Source organism: Scyliorhinus torazame, chromosome 1 (genome assembly GCF_047496885.1).
Source record: "Scyliorhinus torazame isolate Kashiwa2021f chromosome 1, sScyTor2.1, whole genome shotgun sequence".
NCBI lineage: Eukaryota > Metazoa > Chordata > Chondrichthyes > Carcharhiniformes > Scyliorhinidae > Scyliorhinus > Scyliorhinus torazame.
Window position 1 is genome coordinate 336046766 of NC_092707.1, and position 23032 is coordinate 336069797.

At 44.6% G+C, this 23032-nt stretch overlaps 1 protein-coding gene across 1 annotated transcript in view; it reads right to left on the reverse strand.

Annotated features, from left to right (window-relative positions):
* Nucleotides 1-23032, reverse strand: part of ush2a (Usher syndrome 2A (autosomal recessive, mild)) — a 1730413-nt gene that overhangs the window by 1059855 nt on the left and 647526 nt on the right. The window contains exon 26 of the mRNA XM_072506478.1: nt 7270-7400. Within this exon, the coding sequence (XP_072362579.1) occupies nt 7270-7400 (131 nt within the window). The remainder of the gene's footprint in view (nt 1-7269; nt 7401-23032) is intronic.

Consider the following 23032-nt stretch of genomic DNA (forward strand, 5'->3'; position numbering starts at 1 on the left):
GATGTTGCGCCGACCGGTGAAACCACTCTAAAGCCCATCTACACTATTCCCTTATTGTCCATATGTCTATCAAATGACCATTTGAATGTCCTTAGTGTTGGCGAGTCCACTACTGTTGCAGGCAGGGCATTCCACGCCCTTACTACTCTCTGAGTAAAGAACCTACCTCTGACATCTGTCTTATATCTATGTCCCCTCAATTTAAAGCTATGTCCCCTCGTGCTAGACATCACCATCCGAGGAAAAAGGCTCTCACTGTCCACCCTATCCAATCCTCTAATCATCTTGTATGCCTCAGTTAAGTCACCTCTTAACCTTCTTCTCTCTAACGAAAACAGCCTCAAGTCCCTCAGCCTTTCATCATAAGATCTTCCCTCCATACCAGGCAACATTCTGGTAAATCTCCTCTGCACCCTTTCCAATGCTTCCACATCCTTCCTATAATGCGGCGACACCAGAGTGTTGTATAGTTGCAACATGACCTCATGGCTCCGAAACTCAATCCCTCTACCAATAAAAGCTAACACACCGTACGCCTTCTTAACAACCCTCTCAACCTGGGTGGCAACTTTCAGGGATCTATGTACATGGACACCGAGATCTCTCTGCTCATCCGCACTGCCAAGAATCTTACCATTAGCCCAGTACTCAGTCTTCCTGTTATTCCTTCCAAAATGAATCACCTCACACTTTTTTGCATTAAACTCCATTTGCCACCTCTCAGCCCAGCGCTGCAGCTTATCTATGTCCCTCTGTAACTTGTAAAATCCTTCCGTACTATCCACAACTCCACCGACTTTAATGTCATCTGCAAATTTACTCACCTACCTTCTACGCCCTCCTCCAGGTCATTTATAAAAATGACAAACAGCAGTGGCCCCAAAACAGATCCTTGTGGTACACCACTAGTAACTGGACTCCAGTCTGAACATTTCCCATCAACCACCACCCTTTGACTTCTTCCAGCTAGCCAATTTCTGATCCAAACTGCTAAATCACCCTGAATCCCATGCCTCCGTATTTTCTGCAGTAGCCTACCATGGGGAACCTTATTAAATGCTTTACTGAAATCCATATACACCACACCAACTGCTTTACCCTCATCCACCTGTTTGGTCACCTTCTCAAAGAACTCTATAAGGTTTGTGAGGCACGACCTACCCTTCACAAAACCGTGTTGACTATCTCTAATCAAATTATTCCTTTCCAGATCATCCTATCTCTTACAAACCTTTCCAAGATTTTGCCCACAACAGAAGTAAGGTTCACTGGTCTATAGTTACCGGGGTTATCTCTACTCCCCTTCTTGAACAAGGGGACAACATTTGCTATCCTCCAGTCTTCTGGCACTATTCCTGTAGACAACGATGACTTAAAGATCAAGGCCAAAGGCTCAGCAATCTCCTCCCTAGCTTCCCAGAGAATCCTAGGATAAATCCCATCTGGCCCAGGTGACTTATCTATTTTCACACTTTCCAGAATTGCTAACACATCCTCCTTATGAACCTCAAGCCCTTCTAGTTTAGTAGCCTGAATCTCAGTATTCTCCTCGACAACATTGTCTTTTTCCTGTGTGAATACTGACAGAAAATATTCATTTAGCACCTCTCCTATCTCCTCGCACTCCAAGCACAACTACCCACTACTGTCCTTGACTGGCCCTACTCTTACCCTAGTTATTCTTTTATTCCTGACATATCTATAGAAGCAATGCAAAACTCAGATACTACCTTCAAAAGGAAATTAAGTTGGAGCCACAGGCCATTTTTCCCATGAAGCAAATGCATATAAAAATTAACTATGATTAATACTGACAGTTCACTGACCCTCCTGTGGACATGATAACCATCAGTAAAATAATTCTTTGTGATAAAATTACAAAAAGTAATGGGCTCAAAAGGCCAATATACTATTATTTCACTTTATAAGTAAGTATTTTAAAGAAGGACTCAAGTACCACAAACCTTTTCAAAAGTTTGAAACTGAGGACATTGCTGAGCCACAAACTGGCAATGGGTTGGGTTTGATTCTAATGCAAAGGGGGTTCTCAGTTTCCTCAAATTATATCTCTGAAAACTGAAGATATTGGACAATTTAAAAGTGACACTGTAGATTATGTATCAGTAAATATGAAATTCTGAAATAAGACATGAAAGAAAAATCACGTTTGACAAACCGACTGGAGTTTTCTGAGGAGGTAACAAATAGAATAATTAAGGGAGAACCAGTGACTGTGGTGTATTTGGATTTGCAGAAAGTATTTGATAAAGTCCCAGGTTAGTGTGCAGGATTAAGGGGAAAACAGTGGTATGGGTTGTGAATTGGTTAGCAAACAGGAAACAGAGAGCAGGAATAAATGGGTCTTTTTCGGAGCGGAAGAAGGTGATTAGTGGGGTACCAGCTCAGGCCCCATCTATTCACAATATATATCATTGATTTGGATGAGGGAATCAAATGTAGGTATTTCCAAGTTTGCTGAAGACACTGAGCTAGGGGGAATTAGAACATAGAACGACACAGCGCAGTACAGGCCCTTCGGCCCACGATGTTGCACCGAAACAAAAGCCATCTAACCTACACTATGCCATTATCATCCATATGCTTATCCAATAAACTTTTAAATGCCCTCAATGTTGGCGAGTTCACTACTGTTGCAGGTAGGGCATTCCACGGCCTCACCACTCTTTGCATAAAAAAACTACCTCTGACCTCTGTCCTATATCTATTACCCCTCAGTTTAAAGCTATGTCCCCTCGTGCTAGCCATTTCCATCCGAGGGAGAAGGCTCTCACTGTCCACCCTATCTAACCCCCTGATCATTTTGTATGCCTCTATTAAGTCTCCTCTTAACCTTCTTCTCTCTAACGAAAACAACCTGAAGTCCATCAGCCTTTCCTCATAAGATTTTCCCTCCATACCAGGCAACATCCTGGTAAATCTCCTCTGCACCCGCTCCAAAGCTTCCACATCCTTCCTATAATGCGGTGACCAGAACTGTACACAATACTCCAAATGTGGCCGTACCAGAGTTTTGTCCAGCTGCAACATGACCTCATGACTCCGGAACTCAATCCCTCTACCAATAAAGGCCAACACTCCATAGGCCTTCTTCACAACCCTATCAACCTGGGTGGCAACTTTCAGGGATCTATGTACATGGACACCGAGATCCCTCTGCTCATCCACACTTCCAAGAACTTTACCATTAGCCAAATATTCCGTATTCCTATTATTCCTTCCAAAGTGAATCACCTCACACCTCTCTACATTAAACTCCATTTGCCACCTCTCAGCCCAGCTCTGCAGCTTATCTATGTCCCTCTGTAACCTGCTACATCCTTCCGCACTGTCGACAACACCACCGACTTTAGTATCGTCTGCAAATTTACTCACCCACCCTTCTGCACCCTCCTCTAGGTCGTTGATAAAAATGACAAACAGCAACGGCCCCAGAACAGATCCTTGTGGTACGCCACTTGCAACTGAACTCCATTCTGAACACTTCCCATCAACCACCACCCTCTGTCTTCTTTCAGCTAGCCAATTTCTGATCTACATCTCTAAATCACCCTCAATCCCCAGCCTCCATATTTTCTGCAATAGCCTACCATGGGGAAGCTTATCAAACGCTTTACTGAAATCCATATACACCACATCAACTGCTCTACCCTCGTCTACCTGTTCAGTCACCTTCTCAAAGAACTCGATAAGGTTTGTGAGGCATGACCTACCCTTCACAAAGCCATGCTGACTATCCCTGATCATATTATTCCTATCTAGATGATTATTAATCTTGTCTCTTATAATCCCCTCCAAGACTTTACCCACAACAGACGTGAGGCTCACCGGTCTATAGTTGTCGGGGCTGTCTCTACTCCCCTTTTTGAACAAAGGGACCACATTTGCTATCCTCCAGTCCTCTGGCACTATTCCTGTAGCCAATGGTGACATAAAAATCAAAGCCAAAGGCCCAGCAATCTCTTCCCTGGCTTCCCAGAGAATCCTAGGATAAATCCCATCAGGCCCCGGGGACTTATCTATTTTCAGCCTGTCCAGAATTGCCAACACCTCTTCCCTACGTACCTCAATGCCATCTATTCTAATAGCCTGGGTCTCAGCATTCTCCTCCACAACATTATCTTTTTCCTGAGTGAATACTGACGAAGAATATTCATTTAGTATCTCGCCTATCTCTTCAGACTCCACACACAACTTCCCATCCCTGTCCTTGACTGGCCCTACTCTTACCCTAGTCATTCTTTTATTCCTGACATACCTATAGAAAGCTTTTGGGTTTTCCTTGATCCTACCTGCCAAATACTTCTCATGTCCCCTCCATGCTCATCTTAGCTCTCTCTTTAGATCCTTCCTCGCTACCTTGTAACTATCAATCGCCCCAACTGAAACTTCACACCTCATCTTCACATAGGCCTCCTTCTTCCTCTTAACAAGAGATTCCACTTCTTTGGTAAACCACGGTTCCCTCGCTCGACGCCTTCCTCCCTGCCTGACCGGTACGTACTTATCAAGAACACGCAGTAGCTGTTCCTTGAACAAGCTCCACTTATCCAGTGTGCCCAACACTTGCAGCCTACTTATCCAACCTATCCCCCCCAAGTCATGCCTAATGGCATCATAATTGCCCTTCCCCCAGCTATAACTCTTGCCCTGCGGTGTATACTTATCCCTTTCCATCACTAACATAAACGTCACCGAATTGTGGTCACTGTCCCCAAAGTGCTCTCCTACCTCCAAATCCAACACCTGGCCTGGTTCATTACCCAAAACCAAATCCAAAGTGGCCTCGCCTCTTGTTGGCCTGTCAACATATTGTGTCAGGAAACCCTCCTGCACACATTGTACAAAAAACGACCCATCTAATGTACTCGAACTATATCTTGTGAGTGATGAGGAGGGAGTAAAGAGACTTCAAGGTGATTTAGAGAAGTTGAGTGAGGAGGCAAATACATGACAGATGCATTATGACGTGGATAAATGTGAAGTTATCCACTTTGCTTGGAAAAACGAAATGGCAGGATATTATGGAAATGGGGATAAGATTGGGAAATGTTGACGTACAAAGAGACTTGGATGTCATTGAAAGCCAGCCTGCATGTGCAGCAAGCAGTTAGGAAGGCAAATAATGACTTCCGGTGGTGTTTGTGAGCGGAGCGGGCGCAGCAAAAAGGCTCCCACAGGTCCACGAAGTCGGGGATTTTTCAGGGGGTCTGAGGGTAAAAAAAATTAAAGTCCCACGAAATCGGGAACAGGGGAACTGGGCCTTCGGGAGCAGAGCGATCGGGCGGCAAGCCCCCCCCACGCACAGCAGCAGAGCAGGACAAACGGTGGCCTGGACCGAAGCGGCGGCACAGACCGAGCGGGGGCCGAACCTGCAGGGAGGAAGGAACGGAGGAGCGACCGACGGACCCCCCCCCAATCAGGAGAGCGCAGGTTGCGACGAGCGGCGGCCTCGGACCAAGCAGCGGGGACAGCAGTGGGGACCGAAGCGGGGACCGACCGACCCCCCACCCCCCCCCCCACCCCCCCTCCCCACCGGCGGCGACCACCTCGAGGCAGGAACAAAGAGGGACTCCCGACCAGAAGCCTCTCTCTCTCTCTTTCTCTCTCAACCTGTGTGAGTGCGGGAAAAGGAATGAAAAAATAACTTTTGCAAAATTTACGAGGACATTGGGGCAGACCTAGCCAGGAGACGGGCCAAGTTTAACAGAGCAAAAGCAGCTCTTCACAAGAGCAACGTGCATTTTGGTATGCTGTACCCAGCGAAACTCTGGGTCACATACCAAGAAAGAGAATACTTCTTTACAGCCCCTGCCGAAGCAAACAAGTTTGTAGAGGAACACGGCTGGAAAACCACCAGCGCGGGTAGAAATGAGAGACCCCTGGCAGGGGGCAACAACACGCTGACGGGAGGGAGGGGGAGGGGTGAGGCAACGCCATGCCCCCCCCGCCCCCATCACGGTGAATGCACCCTGAACAAAGAGCAAACCACTGCCCGAGGGACCGCTTCAGGTGGGAGGCCAGGTCCCAGCATGAGGGAACGAGAGTAGTGGAGAAGGGAGAGCAAGCAAGAGGAGTGCAGGGTAGGATAGGGGAAGAGCGGGCAGAAAACCGCAGAGGCCGGGCAGGGGAGAAGAGAGACAGTAACTCCCGAGAGGGAGGCCACCGTACTAGCAGGAAAGCTGCTACACCAGTCTTGTGCCTGTTGCTGTTACTTTCACACTTTCTCATCACAGTAACAGTAAAAATGATTTTATATGAGTTTGCATCATTCACAGTTCTTACCCATGGCCTGTCCTTCCAAGCAGGTCACTGCTGCTATTAATGAAATGTTCTGCAACTAAAATATTAATCCGTGCAACCTAAACAAAGCATTTTGCACATCAGAATATGCACTTTTAGTGCCAACATAAAAAAGATAATAAAAATCATATTAAAACGTTTGGATAGAAAAGTCCTCTTCTCTGCTGAACAAAATGAATTCAAACACTTGTCTTCAGAATTGTAGGACACCTGTGTACACTTAACACTTTTATCTACAATTCCTCTCACTCTAGCTAGCAGTAGAGTTCACCTATTTATTGCAAATGAGATAACACATCTACTGAAAGTAAGAGAGGAATTTCAGAGAAATATATTTAGTGTTGACATGCTCGTAGTCCACGGAATACATCTCAAGGCCAGGGTTTACATAAATTTGAACAGACAATATAATATTGCTCCAGCAATAGTGCTTCACTGGGTTTCTTTTTATCTGTCTATGAATCTACTACATTTATTAAATACACCCAGAAAAGCATGCCCAATGATGTTTTAAGTGTTACATGATGGTAAACAAGTAAACTTACACATGAACCTGTAAATGAAGGAATATGTATGTAATGTATCAGGGAATATATTCCTGCTGGTGAAATGTCACGTGATCTGTAATGCCGTCACCAGAGTGTTTGCGTGGGCTTGGCCGTTCTTCATCTATGATTGTATGAGCAACATCTCGACTCATCGTGTTTGTAAGAGTCCAAGAATGTGGCACCTCCATGCCTTTTCTCTTTTGTGACAAACTCAGAGATATAACAATGTAATATTGTAATTTCATATAAATGTTATATAAGAGAGAGACCAAGACAGAGAGAGATGAAAAGTGAGAAATGCACAGTTACACATGGTTCTTGCAAAACTTTATTCCAACTCATTGTAAGCTGTGACGTGATTTTACTTATTAATTGAGGGAGAAACTATGAAACAACTTACAGCAAGATATGTCTTCATTTCTTTATTGTAAGCGAAGAAAAGGAAACCATTCAACTTGCCCGTCTTTAGTTGAAACGAAACCTCAAATTGCATCCCACCAGAAAAAGTACTTGAATGCAACTCTAAGTACCCTGAAAGACATAGAATAGAGAATCTAACACAAACTGCTCAAGGAAATAATGTATTTCAAAGTGTTATGGATAATAAATGCATCTGTGGATGACTTAGTTTTTTGGATGTGATCTACATAGAGCAATACTCTTGGAGAATTATAGGATGGCATTTATTGAGAATACAGTACTGTAAAAAAAAAGAAGCACGTCACTGTCGGCAACCAAATTTTGGTGCAGCGTAAGAAAGAAATGCAACTTTGAGTCACTTGCACAAAACGTATCAATCATTGATGATCTTAATAATTTCAAATACATGAATTAGAGCCCTATAAGTCAGAACGAGCTCAGTATAATCAAACTCAAGGCATAAAGTGTATCTCCATAGCTCAGTATACCCGGACACGGAATCATCAAAAGTGGAGTTTTTTGCAGAAGCTACAATGTCTTTCTTGGGAAGGACACAAAAAGGTATGAAACTCCCCAAATCTCTACACAGCCCTTTTATCATGGTATTAGTGGTATGTATCTGGGAACATATTCTTATGTTTCGCGTCACTTGGTGTGTAGTGACATCAGCAGAGTATTTGCACGTGGGCTTTGAGCAGATCACTATTTTGATTGTATGAGCAACACCCTTAATAAACCTCTCATCCTGTTTTACAAGAATCCAGAATGAGGGCACCTCCATACCGTGTCTCTTTGCGGCAGCAAAGAAATATAACAGGAAAGAAAACTGGCGATAAGGATTGAGGCAGGAAAATCGCTGGAAAGAAGCTTTTCGGTGACCATTTGTGGAACGGTATCGTGACCAACAGAAGACTCTAAGGATGGGGCTCACATCCACACAGACATTGGGCGAAACACTGCTGTTGATGTGGAAGTTTAACAAAAACGTTCAACAGAAACTGTGAGTAAGAAGACCAACAGTCATGGAGCAATTGTTTACACTGAAGTGAGTGGAGTCTGGGCTGCAGAGACTGTGCACATGGCAATTCTACACCGGCTGTGGGGAACTTGAAGTGTGCCGAATCTGCACGGGCCACTACTCGGTTGAAAAGTCAAAATACTCCGGCATAAAAAGGGAAGATTTCTAGTTGCTTGTTCGAGGGATTGTTTGTGACATACTTTCCAACACATTCGGAAGGGAGAATGTGTAGACCCTAGGAGCCGGGATTCAAAAATGGCGGGAAAAACAGGCACCATGGACAGGTTTTTAAAAAATAAATTTAAAGTACCCAATTATTCTTTTTCCAATTAAGGGGAAATTTAGCATGGTCAACCCACCTACCCTGCACATCTTTGTGTTGTGGGGTGAGACCCACGCAAACACAGGGAGAATGTGCAAACTCCACACGGAGAGTGACCCAGGGCCGGGATCGAACCTGGGTCCTTAGCGCCGTGAGGCAGCAGTGCTAACTACTGCGCCACTGTGCCACCCAACCTATGGGCGGGTTTGATGATTATTATGAAACATGGAATTTATATGTAGAAAGATTCCAATTGTTTTTAATAGTTAATGAGACTCCGGAGGACCTAAAGGTCACAAGGTTTCCCAGGTCAGTTGGCCGTAAAACATTTATGCTGCTATAGAATCTTTTACACCCAACAAAACCAGGAAACTAGTCCTTCAGTGAATTAATGACAATTTTAGAGGGACATTTCTCTCCTATACCGTTACTGATGGCAGCTTGATGATACTCTTTGAGACAGGATGGTTTGTGAGTTACACAGTGAGTTACAGTAACAGGAAGCTTCTTACTGTAAGTGATTTAACTCTGGAAGCTGCCAGATAGGGGCTGGAACAAAGATCCATAAAATGGATCCCTTGATGAACAAGGCTGCAAAGGTACAACCCTGTCACCGTTGTACACAAGTCAGACACTCAGCGGGGTAATACTGGAGTAAATAATAATAATAATCTTTATTAGTGTCACAAGTAGGCTTACATTAACACTGAAATGAAGTTACTGTCAAAATCCCCTAGTCGCCACACTCCGGTGTCTGTTCAGGTACACTGAGGGAGAATTCAGGATGTTCAATTCATCTAATAAGCACGTCTTTTGGGATGTGTGGGAGGAAACCTGAGCCACACAGACATGGGGAGAAAGTGCAGACTCTGCACAGACAGTGACCCAAGCCGGAAATTGAACTCGGGTAGCTGGTGCGGTGAAACAACAGTGCTAACTACTGTGATACCGCGCTGCCCACTATCAAAACCAAATACATCCAGGAACTATGGTAAGAAGAGCTACATATCCAAAGCATGTTGGGCTGAGAAAACCTCTTCTACACCAAGAAAGTGCAAGAAGAACAATACAAGTAAGCAATCCAGTCATGTCTACAAATTAATGGATGAAGCTCATGATCACTCATAAGACTGCGAAACCGAGCTACAGCAAAAGCTAAAGTTAGGTGTGTTGTCAATGTGGGGAGTTCAACACATTTTTGGGCATATCCAAAACTTGAAGGTCATGAAATTAAAATGGAAGTGGATACAGGTGCAGCAATATCGCTAATAACTGACTCAATTTATCATCAAATGCTGAGGTATCTGCTTTTAAAACCGTCAATAACGATTCTTACCCGAACAGGTGCCGGAATGTAGCGACTAGGGGTTTTCACAGTACTTCATACATGTGACAATAAAAGATTATAATAATTATTATTATTAAGGATGTACAGTGAAGAGGTCGGACCATTAAAAGGATGCATTATGGTGAAAGTAGAAGCAAATGAGCAGACGGCAAAGTTGTCACATTGTCCGTGGAAACATATCTGCTCTATTTCGTACATGATGGTTGACTAAGATTAGGCTTAACTGGGGACCAGTTAATTAATTAGTGGATTCAAAGAGCAACTTGCAAGAACTTCTGAAGAAGTATGATAAGGTGTTTGAAGATTCACTCAACTCTATGGCTTGAATTGAAATAAATCTAATAATCAAAGCAGACAGAAGACCCAAATGTCTCAAAGCTAGAACCGGACCATATGCCTGTCGTGTTAGGTACACTGGTCTAACACTGGCTGCAATTGGATGCAGTTTAGATCAGAAAGATACTCCAGACCTTGAAGTTAGTTCAATCAGGTTTCTTGAACTAATAGCACAGTGCTCTGTGAGTTCGACTCTCTGCTAACTTAAGTGTGGTTACTCTGACTGAACCAGACTAGCTCTTAGCCACGTGGTGGAGGTGTGAGATTGTAACAACACACTTGACTGACTCTCTAGATGTTCATCAGTGGAAAGAGGCGGAGTGTGAGTGCCTCGTGTCTTTTATAGTCAGATCCCACCCCTGAGTGTCCTGCCTGCTTATTGGTCATGTCCTATTCTCTGTGTCCATTAGCTGCTTGTCTGTATATCATTATGTGTGTCTGCATAGCATGACAATGCCATTAAACCTAAAGTTGAAGAAGAACTAAGCAGATTATTCAGGACAGAAGTCATAGAACCTGTTGCTACATGTAATTGGGTGCCACACTAATCATTCCTATATTAAAATGGGATGGCTCAGTGAGAATTTGTGGAGATTTTAAAACTATTATCAACCCAGTTTTGTGCACTGATCATTATCCACTGCCGCTGATTGAAGACTTGTTTTCTGGACTTTCTGGAGGACAGAAATTCAGTAAAATTGATCTTTCACAGGCATATCTACAGACGAATGTGGCTGCCAAATCACAGCCACTACTCACCATCATGACTCACAAACATCTGTTTCGCTATCTGACTCGCAAACGTCCATTTGGAATAACATCTGCACCGGCTCTTTTTCAAAGATCCATGGATCAAATTCAAAGTGGATTGAATGGAGTGCAATGTTATTTAGATGACATACTCATCACTGGTTAGTGTGAACAAGAACACTTGCCGAATTTGGAAGCTACCCTGAAGCGTTTACAAAACCACAACCTGAGAGTTAAGAAGGAAAAATGTGACTTTTTCAAGTCATCCATAAATTACATTGGTCATATCATCGACAAAGGCAGTTTAACGAAAGAAAATGTCAGCAATCTTAGAAGTACCACACCCTCAAAATGTAACACAGTTCAGGCCGTTTTAGGATTGATCAACCATTATGGTAAATTTGTGCCGAATTTAAGTTTTTATATACATTGCTACTGTGAAACAAGCAGTGCACTTGTAGCCTGAGTTGGCCACTTCCTGACTTTAAAATGGAGATCCGCTAAGAATGCAGGGAAATTCAGTCAAATGCAGGAAAAACAAGCCGGTGCAAAGTTTCCTGTATATCAGAACTTGCAGGAACCCAGACAGCACTGAAACTAACAACCATCTACATATTGATGAGCGATCCCCGGGAACAATTTGAAACAGTTAAGATAAACAAGGTTAAGCCAGACTCCTCGGCGCCAGCAGGAGCCAAGACAAAGGAAGGCCAACGGACACTTAGGAACCGCGCAGCGATCAGGGAACAGCTCCAGTATTGGAGAAATCGATCCAAGTGATCAGAACTTAGTCCAATCACTTGGAACCAGGTACGGGGTCTACCTAAAAGGGCGCGAAGCCCCTGGGGACTATAAAATAGAGTCCCCAGTTCAATTTGTCCTTCTTGGCATGGCATCTCAGCAGCTCAAAACAACTCTTGACCGTGACCTGCCTAGCAGCTGCACAAACCAAGTAAGTCTCCAGTCAACGCATGCTACGAGATAGGCATTCCTAGCTACCAGTCTATACCAGCTTTGAAGCCTGCAGACTCAGAATCGAACGAAAGGCCATTTGTTCCCCTGACCTGGTGGGCCAGTTCCAAAGCTAAGTATAGGCCTCTTAGTGTTAGAGATAGTCTAGTAAGTAGAGTTTTATACATGAGTAGTGATTGACTGTGTATAATAAATGTGTTTTGATTTGAAACTTACTAACTGGTGTATTGAGTTATTGATCAGCACTTGAACTTGAACCTCGTGGTGGTATCATAAAGATACCTGGCGACTCTAGAGCAAAGGTTATAGAAACAGAGCAAATTAAGTAAAGACACAACGAGCAACACACTCATCTGAAGAATGTGAAAATGCATATAATGAAGTGAAAGAAAATTTACTGAAGTCAGAGTTTTGGGTTCATTATAATCCAAAGTTGAAGGTGCAATAAGCTTGTGATGCCTCACCCTATGGCATTGGTGCGGTTGTCTTGCACATTATGCCTTCAGGAAAGAAGTGACCAATAGTATTTGCTTCCTGCACTCTTAATAGCACAGAAATGAATTACGCTGAGCTAGAAAAAGAAGCTTTGAGCATCATTTTAAGTGTAAGAATGTGTCACCACTACCTATATGGGTGTCATTTTACTCTTTTGATGGGTCAGTGAATCATGATTACAATCTTCGGGCTCTGTAAAGGTTTACCTTCTTTAACAGATAGTATATCATAGAGATGGTCATTGATATTGTTAGCGCACTCTTACGACATCTAGTATTGCAAGTCAGAGCAGGATGCCAATGCCAATACCACGATTGCTGTTACAAGTCAAGCACGACCTAGAAGAAAATGTTGTCAATACTTTGTTTTTCATTCTCGTGGATAGTGTACCTGTGACTTCATCTCAAATTCAAAGGAAAAAAAGGACCAATCCAGTGATGGGGAAGGTGATGGACTTGGTCCAAAAAGGAACGCTGTCAAACGTTCAGAGGAAAAATCCAGACCTCAATCCCGACACCACACAAAGACTTGAGTTGACAGTACAGAATTGAGTTCTATTATGGGGAATCCGTGTGATTATTCTTCTGTGCTGGCATAGTAGAGTCCTTGACCAACTGCATGAGAGAAATCCTGGTGCGGTAAGGATGAAGGAATCGGCAGGCAGTTATTTTTGGTGGCCAGGGTTAGACGCACCAATTGAAGAGAGAGTTGGGCAATGCCAACCTTGTGCAGAACTAAGGAACACTCCGCCACTACAACCATTACATTTGTGGGAATGGCTGACTCAGCCATGGAAGAGAATACAGATCAATTATGCTGCTCGACTTTGTGATTGTTTGCGCACTCAAAATGGCCAGAAATCGCGATAATGAAGTCAACGGTGACTGAGCAGACCATTAAGAAATTAAACTAAATATTTGCAAGATTGTGGAACACTGGAGCAGATTGTCAGCGACAATGGTACGCAGTTTACGTCAAAGAAATTTGAGGACTACTTGAAAGGGAACAGTATACGCCATATCAAGTCACCTCCATATCATTCCCCAATTAATGGATTCGCCGAATATTTTTTGTAATCATTAAAACATTCAGTCAAAGCATTGAAGGACCAGGGAACATTACCAAGAGGTGTAAAAAAAATTCTAATATTTATTGGAAGACTGTACATGCTACTGTGCAAAGCTCACTGGCAATGCTGTTGTTCAAGAGGAAACTACGAATACAGTTTGATTTGTGATCTCCACCTGACAATTCAGAGATTTTCAAATGACAACGTCAAGCTCAAATTTCTAGGAGGGAAAAGATCTCTAAAGATGAGTATTCAACCAGGGAGAGTGTTAGCTAAGAAAAAATGGGTACCAGCTATGATCCGAGCAAAGACAGATCCAATATCATACACCTTGAAGATGGATGATTAAAGAGTTTAGCAATGTCATGCTGATCAGTTACTTGCTGCATGAAGTGAGTTTGCAGAAACTTCACAAGAGGATTTACCTTTAGAAGATCTGGAGAGTTCATACTTTGAAACAGGAACCATAGAGAGTGATGAGTTCCGATGCTGTTTCAAAGACTTTTCAAAGTCTAGAGTGACAAGATACAGATAGCCGGAATGAAAGACTTGACATATGAGGAGCAGTTGAGGACTCTGTTTCTATACTCAATGGAGTTTAGAAGGATGAAGGGGGATCTAATTGCAACTTAGAGAATACTGAGAGGCCTAGATAAAGTGAACATGGAGAGGATGTTTCCACTCGTAGGAGAAACTAGAACCCATGGGCACAACCTCAGACTGATTAGAACTGAGATGAGGAGGAATTTCTTCAGTCAGAGGGTAGTGAATCTGTGGAACTCATTGACGCAAAAGTATGTGGTGGCCAAGTCACTGATTATCTTTAAAACAGAGATAGATAGGTTCTTGATTAATAAGGGGATCAGGAGTTATGGGGAAAGGCAGGAGTATAGGGATGAGAAACATATCAGCCATTATTGAATGATGGAGCAGACTCGATGGGCTGAATGGCCTAATTCTGCTTCTATGTCTGAAATAACTGAAATAACTATCCAAGGAGTACCATCTACAGAAAGGAATGAGGACCCTTCCAAAGTCACAAGTAGCTGAGCTGAAAAACGCTGAATTCTATCAAAAAGGAATAGATGTCCACTGCAGTGGCTGTCTTATTGAATTGTGTATATGTATAGAAATAACATATCATAGAACATAGAACATACAGTGCAGAAGGAGGCCATTCAACCCATCAAGTCTGCACCCACCCACTTAAGCTCTCACTTCCACCCTATCCCCATAACCCAATAACCCCTCCTAACCTTTTTGGACACTAAGGGCAATTTGGCATGGCCAATCCACCTAACCTGCACGTCTTTGGACTGTGGGACTCACCCGGAGGAAACCCACATAGACACGGGGACAACGTGCAGACTCCACACAGACAGTAACCCAGCGGGGAATCGAACCTGGGACCCTGGCGCTGTGAAGCCACAGTGCTATTCACTTGTGCTACCGTGCTGCTGTACCGATCTGTTATATAAATGTTCATTGTTGTTGTTATAGAATTAAGTTATGAGGGACGGGTGTTAGTCTGGGAATAAATCTTGCTGGTTATGCATTACGTGATGTCAGCCGAATGTTTGTGTGGGCTATGAGCAGATCACCATCTTGATTGTATGAGCAACACCCTTAATAAACCCTCATCGTGTTTTACAAGAATCCAGAGTGCGGGTGTCTGCATACTTTCTCTCATTGCGACAACAAAGAAATATAACAGTTTTTATATTGAATGGTTTGGGAATAAAGCCAAATGCACTTCTGGGGCATTTTGCCTGCAGATACCTGGCAGTGCCATTAAGAGAGCGTTCAATGAAATTGAGGCAAACGAATTAAGAGAAGAGTAAGAAAATAAATGAAGTGCACCATACAAACCAGAGAAGCTCTATCTTATTGGGTAACCTTTTCAAGGTTAGTTATGCTTCATTCAGATGAGGGATTAAACCATCTATATTAGCCCCATATTCCTTCTCAGGTGGATGGAAAAGATCCAATGGCTCTACTGAAAGAAAAGCAGTGGCACTCCCCCTGGTGTCCTGGAAAATACTGAACCCCTCAACCACCATCACTAAAGCAAATTACTTGGTCATTATCTCTTGGCTGGTTTTGGGATCTTCTGGCACTAATTGGCTGCCACATTTCCCTACATTACAATGGGGCTTAAAAATGCTTTGTGAGATTCTGAGGTTGCATAAGTTGCTGAGTATTTGCAAGTTTATGTTGTAAATAAACAAGTGATGAGAACAATCATTCAAGGCTGAGGTGGCAATTGGGGACAATAAAATCTGAAAACTATGTTCAATTCCCAATGATGAAAACAAATACACTATGCAATAGAATACTAAAGAAGCACCGACCAATCAAAAGATTAGGAGTACGTGTACTTGTCCAAGGCATAAGGAAGTAAGGTACCAGGATAAGCTTTGTAATTTGATTGGAAGTCGTTTTTAAAAAATTATTCATGGGATGTAGGCACTGCTGGCAATACCAGCATTTATTGCCAAATCCTAATTTCCCTCGAGAAGGTGGTGGTGAGCTGCTTTCATGAATCATTGCCCTCTGTATGGTGAAGTTGCTCTCACAGTGCTGTTAGGTAGAGAAGCTCCTTTGTTCTGAATGACAGTGAAGGAATGATAATATATTTCCAAGTCATGGTACTGTATGACTTGGTGGTGGTGGTGTTCAATGCATCTGCTGCCCTTGTCCTTCTAATGATCTGTTGAGCTGCTCGCAGAAAAATACTTTTCACTATACCTCGGTACACGTGACAATAAACAAATCCAATCCAATTCTAGATGACAGATGTTACAAGTTTTGATCATATTATTAATGAAGCTTGGTGAATTGTTGCAGTAGATGGTGCACATTGCAAGAGCGAGTCACACTGAACTAATAGTGGAGGGAGTAAATATTGAGGGGGTGGACACGGTGCTCATCAAGCAGGATGATTAGGGGCAGCACAGTAGCAAGGGGCAGCATGGTAGCATAGTAGTTAGCACTGTGGCTTCACAGCGTCAGGGTCCCAGGTTTGATTCCCTGCTTGGTCACTGTCTGTGTGGAGTCTTCACGTTCTCCCTGTGTCTGCGTGGGTTTCCTCCGGGTGCTCTGGTATCCTCCCACAGTCCAAAGACGTGCAGGTTAGGTGGATTGGCCACGCTAAATTGCCCTTGGTGTCCAAAAAGGTTAGGAAGGGTTATTGGGTCACGGAGATAGGTTGGAAGTGAGGGCTTAAGTCGGTCGGTGCAGACTAGATGGGCCGAATGGCCTCCTTCTGCACTGTATGCTCTATGTTCTATGTTCAGGATGCTTTATCCTTGGTGGTGTTGAATTTCCTGAGTTCTGTTGGAGCTGAACCCATCCAGGCAAGTGGGGAATATACCACCTCATGTCTGACTTGTGCCTTACAGATGTTGTAATGGTTTGAGGAGTTAAGGGCTGAGTCATTTCTGCAGGATACCTCGCATTTGACCTGCTCTTGGCTGCTTATGTGACTAGTCTAGTTTAGTGTCTGGTCAAGGTGAAAAATGTCAATGATGGTAATGCCATTGAACATAATGCATTTTCTAGGGGCTACTGGATAAAAATAAAAATAAAACATGTTATTTTATTCAGAGATAAAGGATGCTCATGCAACTGCACAGTCATTCTAATAAGGTGCTTTAACCAATCCAATGTCTAAATGGAAAATCTGGGCTAATAAACATGACATATGGCAGTATTCTGATCCAGTGCATGAGCGATGGTTTTGATCTGGTCATGAAAATGATTTGGACTATATACTGACACTGAATCTAATGACACCTGTGAGTGGGAGTAATTGTAATATCCTCCAAATTTGACATGAGAGCAAACCAATACACACAATAGATACAAGTTTAGGGTCTCGCTTAGATGTCTCCTATGTCAATGAGAAAAGGCATACTTAGAATTAAGAATAGCTATAGAGGTCAAACATAACAGCAAGGAAATCCTTCCAGTTCTTTAACAGCAAGAGGGTTATCAAAGAAGAATTGAGGGCAGCAAGGTGGCGCAGTGGGTTAGCACTGCTGTCTCACGACGCCGATGCCCCAGGTTCGATCCCGGCTCTGGGTCACTGTCCGTGTGGAGTTTGCACATTCTCCCCATGTCTGTGTGGGTCTCATCTCGACAACCTAAAAGATGTGCAAGGATTGGCCACGTTAAATTGCCCCTTAATTGGACAAAATGAATTGGGCATTCTAAATTTATTTAAAAAAAGAAAAAGAAGAATTGAGATTGCTTAATGATGCAAATAGAGTTGAAAGAAAGGATGAACTAAAAATAGTTGACATACTAAATAATTACTTCCTGGAAGTATTCATAGAGACGACACTGGAGGCATGCAACCTATAATAGGAGGTTCCACAGTTAAATTTAATGACTCTGAAATTACTTGCACTTGCGAGATGGTCGTAGGTCATTTTGTCTTTTTATTTCTAATCTATATACATGTCATACACTTTCTCATGGGAGCTTCCAAAGCACTAGATTTGTTCTGACTCTCTTTTCTATTCACTCTTTCTGTAAATCTTTTCTTCCCTCTAGCTCTTTTTTCTATATGTTTTCTTATAAGACTCTCAAATGTTCCTTTACTGTTGTATTCAATTTTGCATGCTCATCTTTGTTAAAGTACATGGAAGTAACAAGGTAACAGTTATGTGCAGGGTTATGTGAGAACAGGCAGTCCAGGAGCAAGTGCAACGTCCATCATTTGAATGAACAAAGGTAGTGGCAATTCAAAGGATTATAGGCATCTCTCTCCATTAGATGGAGACAATTGGTTATTTAGCTTGAAGAACACCACTCCACATCAAGCGTGGGGTAAGGAAAGAAGGCAGGTCTCCATGATTTACCAGAGCAGAGGTGCAACTGGCTGCAAGAGAGGATGGGAAAAGGGATGCTGAGGCATGTTTACAGTGCTGTACAACAAAAGTAGATTTAGCAGATTTAGTGCTGTGGATTCAGAAAATGTTTTTGACTTTGTAGATTGGAGGCATGAAAATATGCACAAGCTTAATCAAAGGATATTTATTTACTGAGTTCAATGGACACTTTCTCCTGTTTTCAGCATTATTTTGAAGAGATTTTGCTTCTGCTTTGCAAGAAATACACCGAGAATCCACAGAATAAAGGTGCAAACAAGATGGAATGGAGGAAACATATCAGAATGATTTGTCACAACTTTATTTTCCAGGTGCAAAGCAGAGGGGGAAAGGGCAGTGATATAGCCTCTGCCCTCTTTTCATGTTGCATGCATTCTCAGGGGTATTGGAGCATAGTAGCACACTTCTTTTAAATAAAATGCAAATACAGCAGCCATGAGTTCATGAAGCTTCCCATCTTGTTTTCCTGGATTTCCACTTGGCTCATATTCAGAAACCAGCTCATTTATTGATAGTGGACTGTTGAGATGTCTCCAACCCCTGAGAATTGGAGGATCTGTCTGAGAACTAACATTTGTGTTAAATATTCTGTTAAAGATGTTAAAGATTAGCAAATACTTAAATATCAACCTCTTCTTTTCCTGTCATGTATTTGGCCATTTGGCCCTGCTATAAGAATGGAATATTTTGCAAAAGCCATTTCTAAAAATCTTTTTCTATATTTGCTGACTTCTTGATAGATTTTATTTGCAATCTTATCCTGTTCCTTTCTGGCCTCGTTAGTTGAAATTGTTGCATTCTTGCTCTGTAGTCCTTTGGGTGATTTTATTAGCTCTAAAATTAATTGCTACTGAACTCTTTATTCATTTGCCCCAGCAGATATGTCCAGTTTTGAACAATTTAATTCTCTAGGGAATTCTGCTGCATCTTTAATACTGGGCTAAATCGCTGGCTTTTAAAGCAGACCAAGGCAGGCCAGCAGCACGGTTCAATTCCCGTACCAGCCTCCCCGAACAGGCGCCAGAATGTGGCAACTAGGGGCTTTTCACAGGAACTTCATTTGAAGCCTACTTGTGACAATAAGCGATTTTCATTTTCATTTCATTCTTTGCCACGTATGGTATAATTTGGTGCTGTTTCTAAATTAAAATGTGCTATAAAGATCTTCATTCTCTCTTCTGCACCATCCTTTAACGGCAGTCATCAAGTTTAGAGCATTTCCGTGCAGTTTGACCTGACAAAATTTTCAGTATTGCATATAATTTCTCCTTGCACAATTCACGTTCCAGACTTTTAAAAAACTAATATGAGGGTTAATAAACTTGTCTGAAATTTAACCAGTGATACAGAGTTTCTGGCAATTCAGCTTTCAAAAATACATTAAAATATATCTGGTGCCCAGAGTTCAGTGGATTAATAATTAATTAAGTTCTGTTTATTTACTCACTGTGCACTCTAATGCCTGCAGCAGTGCTATTCTCAGTTGAAAGAATTCTCAGATTTCATCTTGAGTTCACAAGAGCTTTTAGTAGAATGTCAGTATATCTCAGCAAAGACCATGAGATCTTGGGACCTGACACCAATGCTAAAAATAATTATTTTAACATTATCTTGAGCCTTACACAGTCTCAGGGCACGATTCTCCCAACAAAATGGTTTGGGCAAGTTTAGCGGGGTGATTTGTGCCAAGTGTTTGGGTGTGATCCAGACCAGTTTTCACCCACACTTCGGGCTGGATTCTCCGATTCTGCGGCTATGTCCGTCTGGTCTTATGACCAGAAAGTCAGCGCCACCCCAGCAATGACCCTCCGCCTGGTGGGGGGCTAGCAGCCGCACAGTGTAAAGCCCCCGGCTTTACCTGTGTATACAGTCGCAGAATAGCCAGGTCCATGGCCATGCACGCGGACGGCAGTGGCCACGCTGTGCAACATGGCGCCAGCCGTGAGTGGACCTGGCCTGCCAAATACTGCCCTCTGTAACCCCACTTGCCACCCACTGACTACCCCCCACCAGTCCCCCCAGACTCCGCCGAAGTCCTCGCTGCCAGTGGAACGGCTCCCCTCCTGACTGTCGCGCCGCTGGACACAGTCCGCAGCCGCCACGCGAGCTCCCTGAATGCTGGAAGGACACGCGCCCCACGCCATCGGGGACTCGGCCCATTGGGGGCGGAGCATCGGGGGAGGGCCTCAGGTGACATCCTGAGGCCGACCACACGGTGTGCGGCGTACACCCGAGTACCCTGTTTTTTGAGTGGGCGGAGCATCGCAAAAACGGTGCTGCCCCTGATTCCAGCATAAACGTGGATTCGCCGGCTGATCGCCGAATGTGATTTTGGCGTCGGCGATCAGAGAATCCCGCCCTTCATAATTTGTTTGGAAATTGGGGAGTTTATCACTGGAAAATCCCACATATAGGGCACGATTCAATGAAAAAGTTTCTCAGTATAGTAGTGAACAGAAACTGGCACGAACTGCCCGGCATTCGAACCGGCGAGGCCAGCACTGCAATTCAATGTTAATTGGACCATTTAAGGAGCCCATGGGCTTCATGCACAAATCATGGCTCGCCAGCCGATTCGCCGGGATCATGGTTTACGTCAGCCTCCCATTAACAAAGTACAGCAGCACTTACACTGCTCTTGTACAGCCAAACCCACTCAGCTCAGAGCCATGGCCCTGAGGCGACCGATCCCATGATTCGGGGATGCAGACCTCGGGAGGCTCCTAGAGGTGTTTGAGGCCAGGAAAAATGTCCTGTTCCCTCGAGGGTCCCAGAGGAAAAGCCACAGGGCAACTAGTGCCGCCTGGGATAAAGTGGCAGGGGCCATCAGCTCAGGCAGCATGACCAGGAGGACTGGCACCCAGTGCCGCAAGAAGGCCAACCACCTACACCGGACCGCATGGGTGAGTTGGCACCGGCCACCCACCCGCCCCCTCCCCATGGGATTGTGCCTGGCACCGCACCCGCCCAGCACCGTGCCGTGCCCTGGCCCACCATGCCATCGACTCCCCAAAACCCCCTCCAAACAAAACCTCCTCCGCCCCCACGCACCTGAGGATGCATCACAGCTTTCATCCCCACCTCCACCAGCGCAGAGACGTGCACCTTGGTGGGCAACGGTTGTAGACAGGCTTTTGGGGCACATTCTGATGAACACCACACAGTTGCAGATACACATCAGGTGGAGGCAGGAACAGTCAGGCAAGACAGCAGTCAAAAGTCTGCTGGATCCCTGGACCCAGCTGGGTCTCAGCCAAATGCTGAGCGTCTAGAATAGGTTTGCCTGGAGCTGATGCAGCTGTGATATTCAGAAGGGGATGTCAGTGACACTCCAGCAGGTCCATAGCTGATTTGAGGAGTCCCAGAGGCTATCGGTGCAGGAGATAGCACGGCAATCCGTGGCACCGAGGCAAACACTGCCAGGGTAGCGACCGCAGTGGAGAGCCTGGTGCACAACATCAGCAGCATGAGTGGAGGTGTCCAAGGCATGGTGCAGTCGGATACGGCCATGGCTGAGGGCCTCAGTAGACTGTCCGACTCACTGGGAGACGTGACCCAGTACCAGGTGGACCTTGATGATGCCCTGCGGGACATGTCCCAGTTTCAGATGGGAAGACCTGAGGTTCTGCGGAGCTGTCCCAGTCGCAGGTGGGCATTGCCGAGGCACTCCAGAGCATGTTCCAGTCACTGAGGACCATCACCAAGGGCATCACCACCATGGTGCAAGAATCGGCAATCCTCCAGAGCTGGCAGAGCCAGATGACGCAGGGACAGCGGGAGCTCAATCCAGCTGCCTCACCGTTCTGAGGTGAAACCAGGGCTCCATAGGCACCAACTGGGAGGAGGGGGCGCTGGGTGCCAACTCGGACCCATCAGCGTCTCACAGTCAGCACCCGGTACAGTGTGGCACAGTGGGACATGTGTTGATGGCAAGTGCGTCAGGTCCCGCCGCCTCAGAGCCCCCAGAGGACACCTGCCAGGGGTATCGAAGGCAAAGGGACATCGTAAGCAGCAGGCTGCCTCTATCTTTGATGTGCATCCTGGAAAGATACCTAGACGCAGCGGTAGAGCATGGAAGGCTTGAGGATCACTTGGGGGGGGGTTAGGTAGGAGGTAAGGGTGGGGGGGGGGGGGGGGGGGGAAGCGTGTGTGGGGAGGTAGCGGTGGTGGGGAGAGGGGGGGTGGCACCATCGTGAATGTGTCGCTTGATGTACACTTGGGTTTGAAAAGCATTTAAAAACCTTCATCACAGCCAGTATGACACCTCGAGCACTTCCTTCCGCAATGCGTGCCGACCACCAAACCCATGCCCCACCTCCCCAGACATGGGAGTCCTGGCCCCCACCTCCTACCCTCAAATCCCCCGTTCCCCTCCCCTCGAGATACCACATGGGTGATGGGTGTTAACGAGCACTGAGAAGATAGGCAGGAGTCAGACTATGGCATAGATTGAGGAGCACTAGCGTTCAGCTCTCTGTGGGCTATCATCATCCCCCTGCCCTTCACAGTGACCTGCTGACAGTGCTGAAACACTCCCA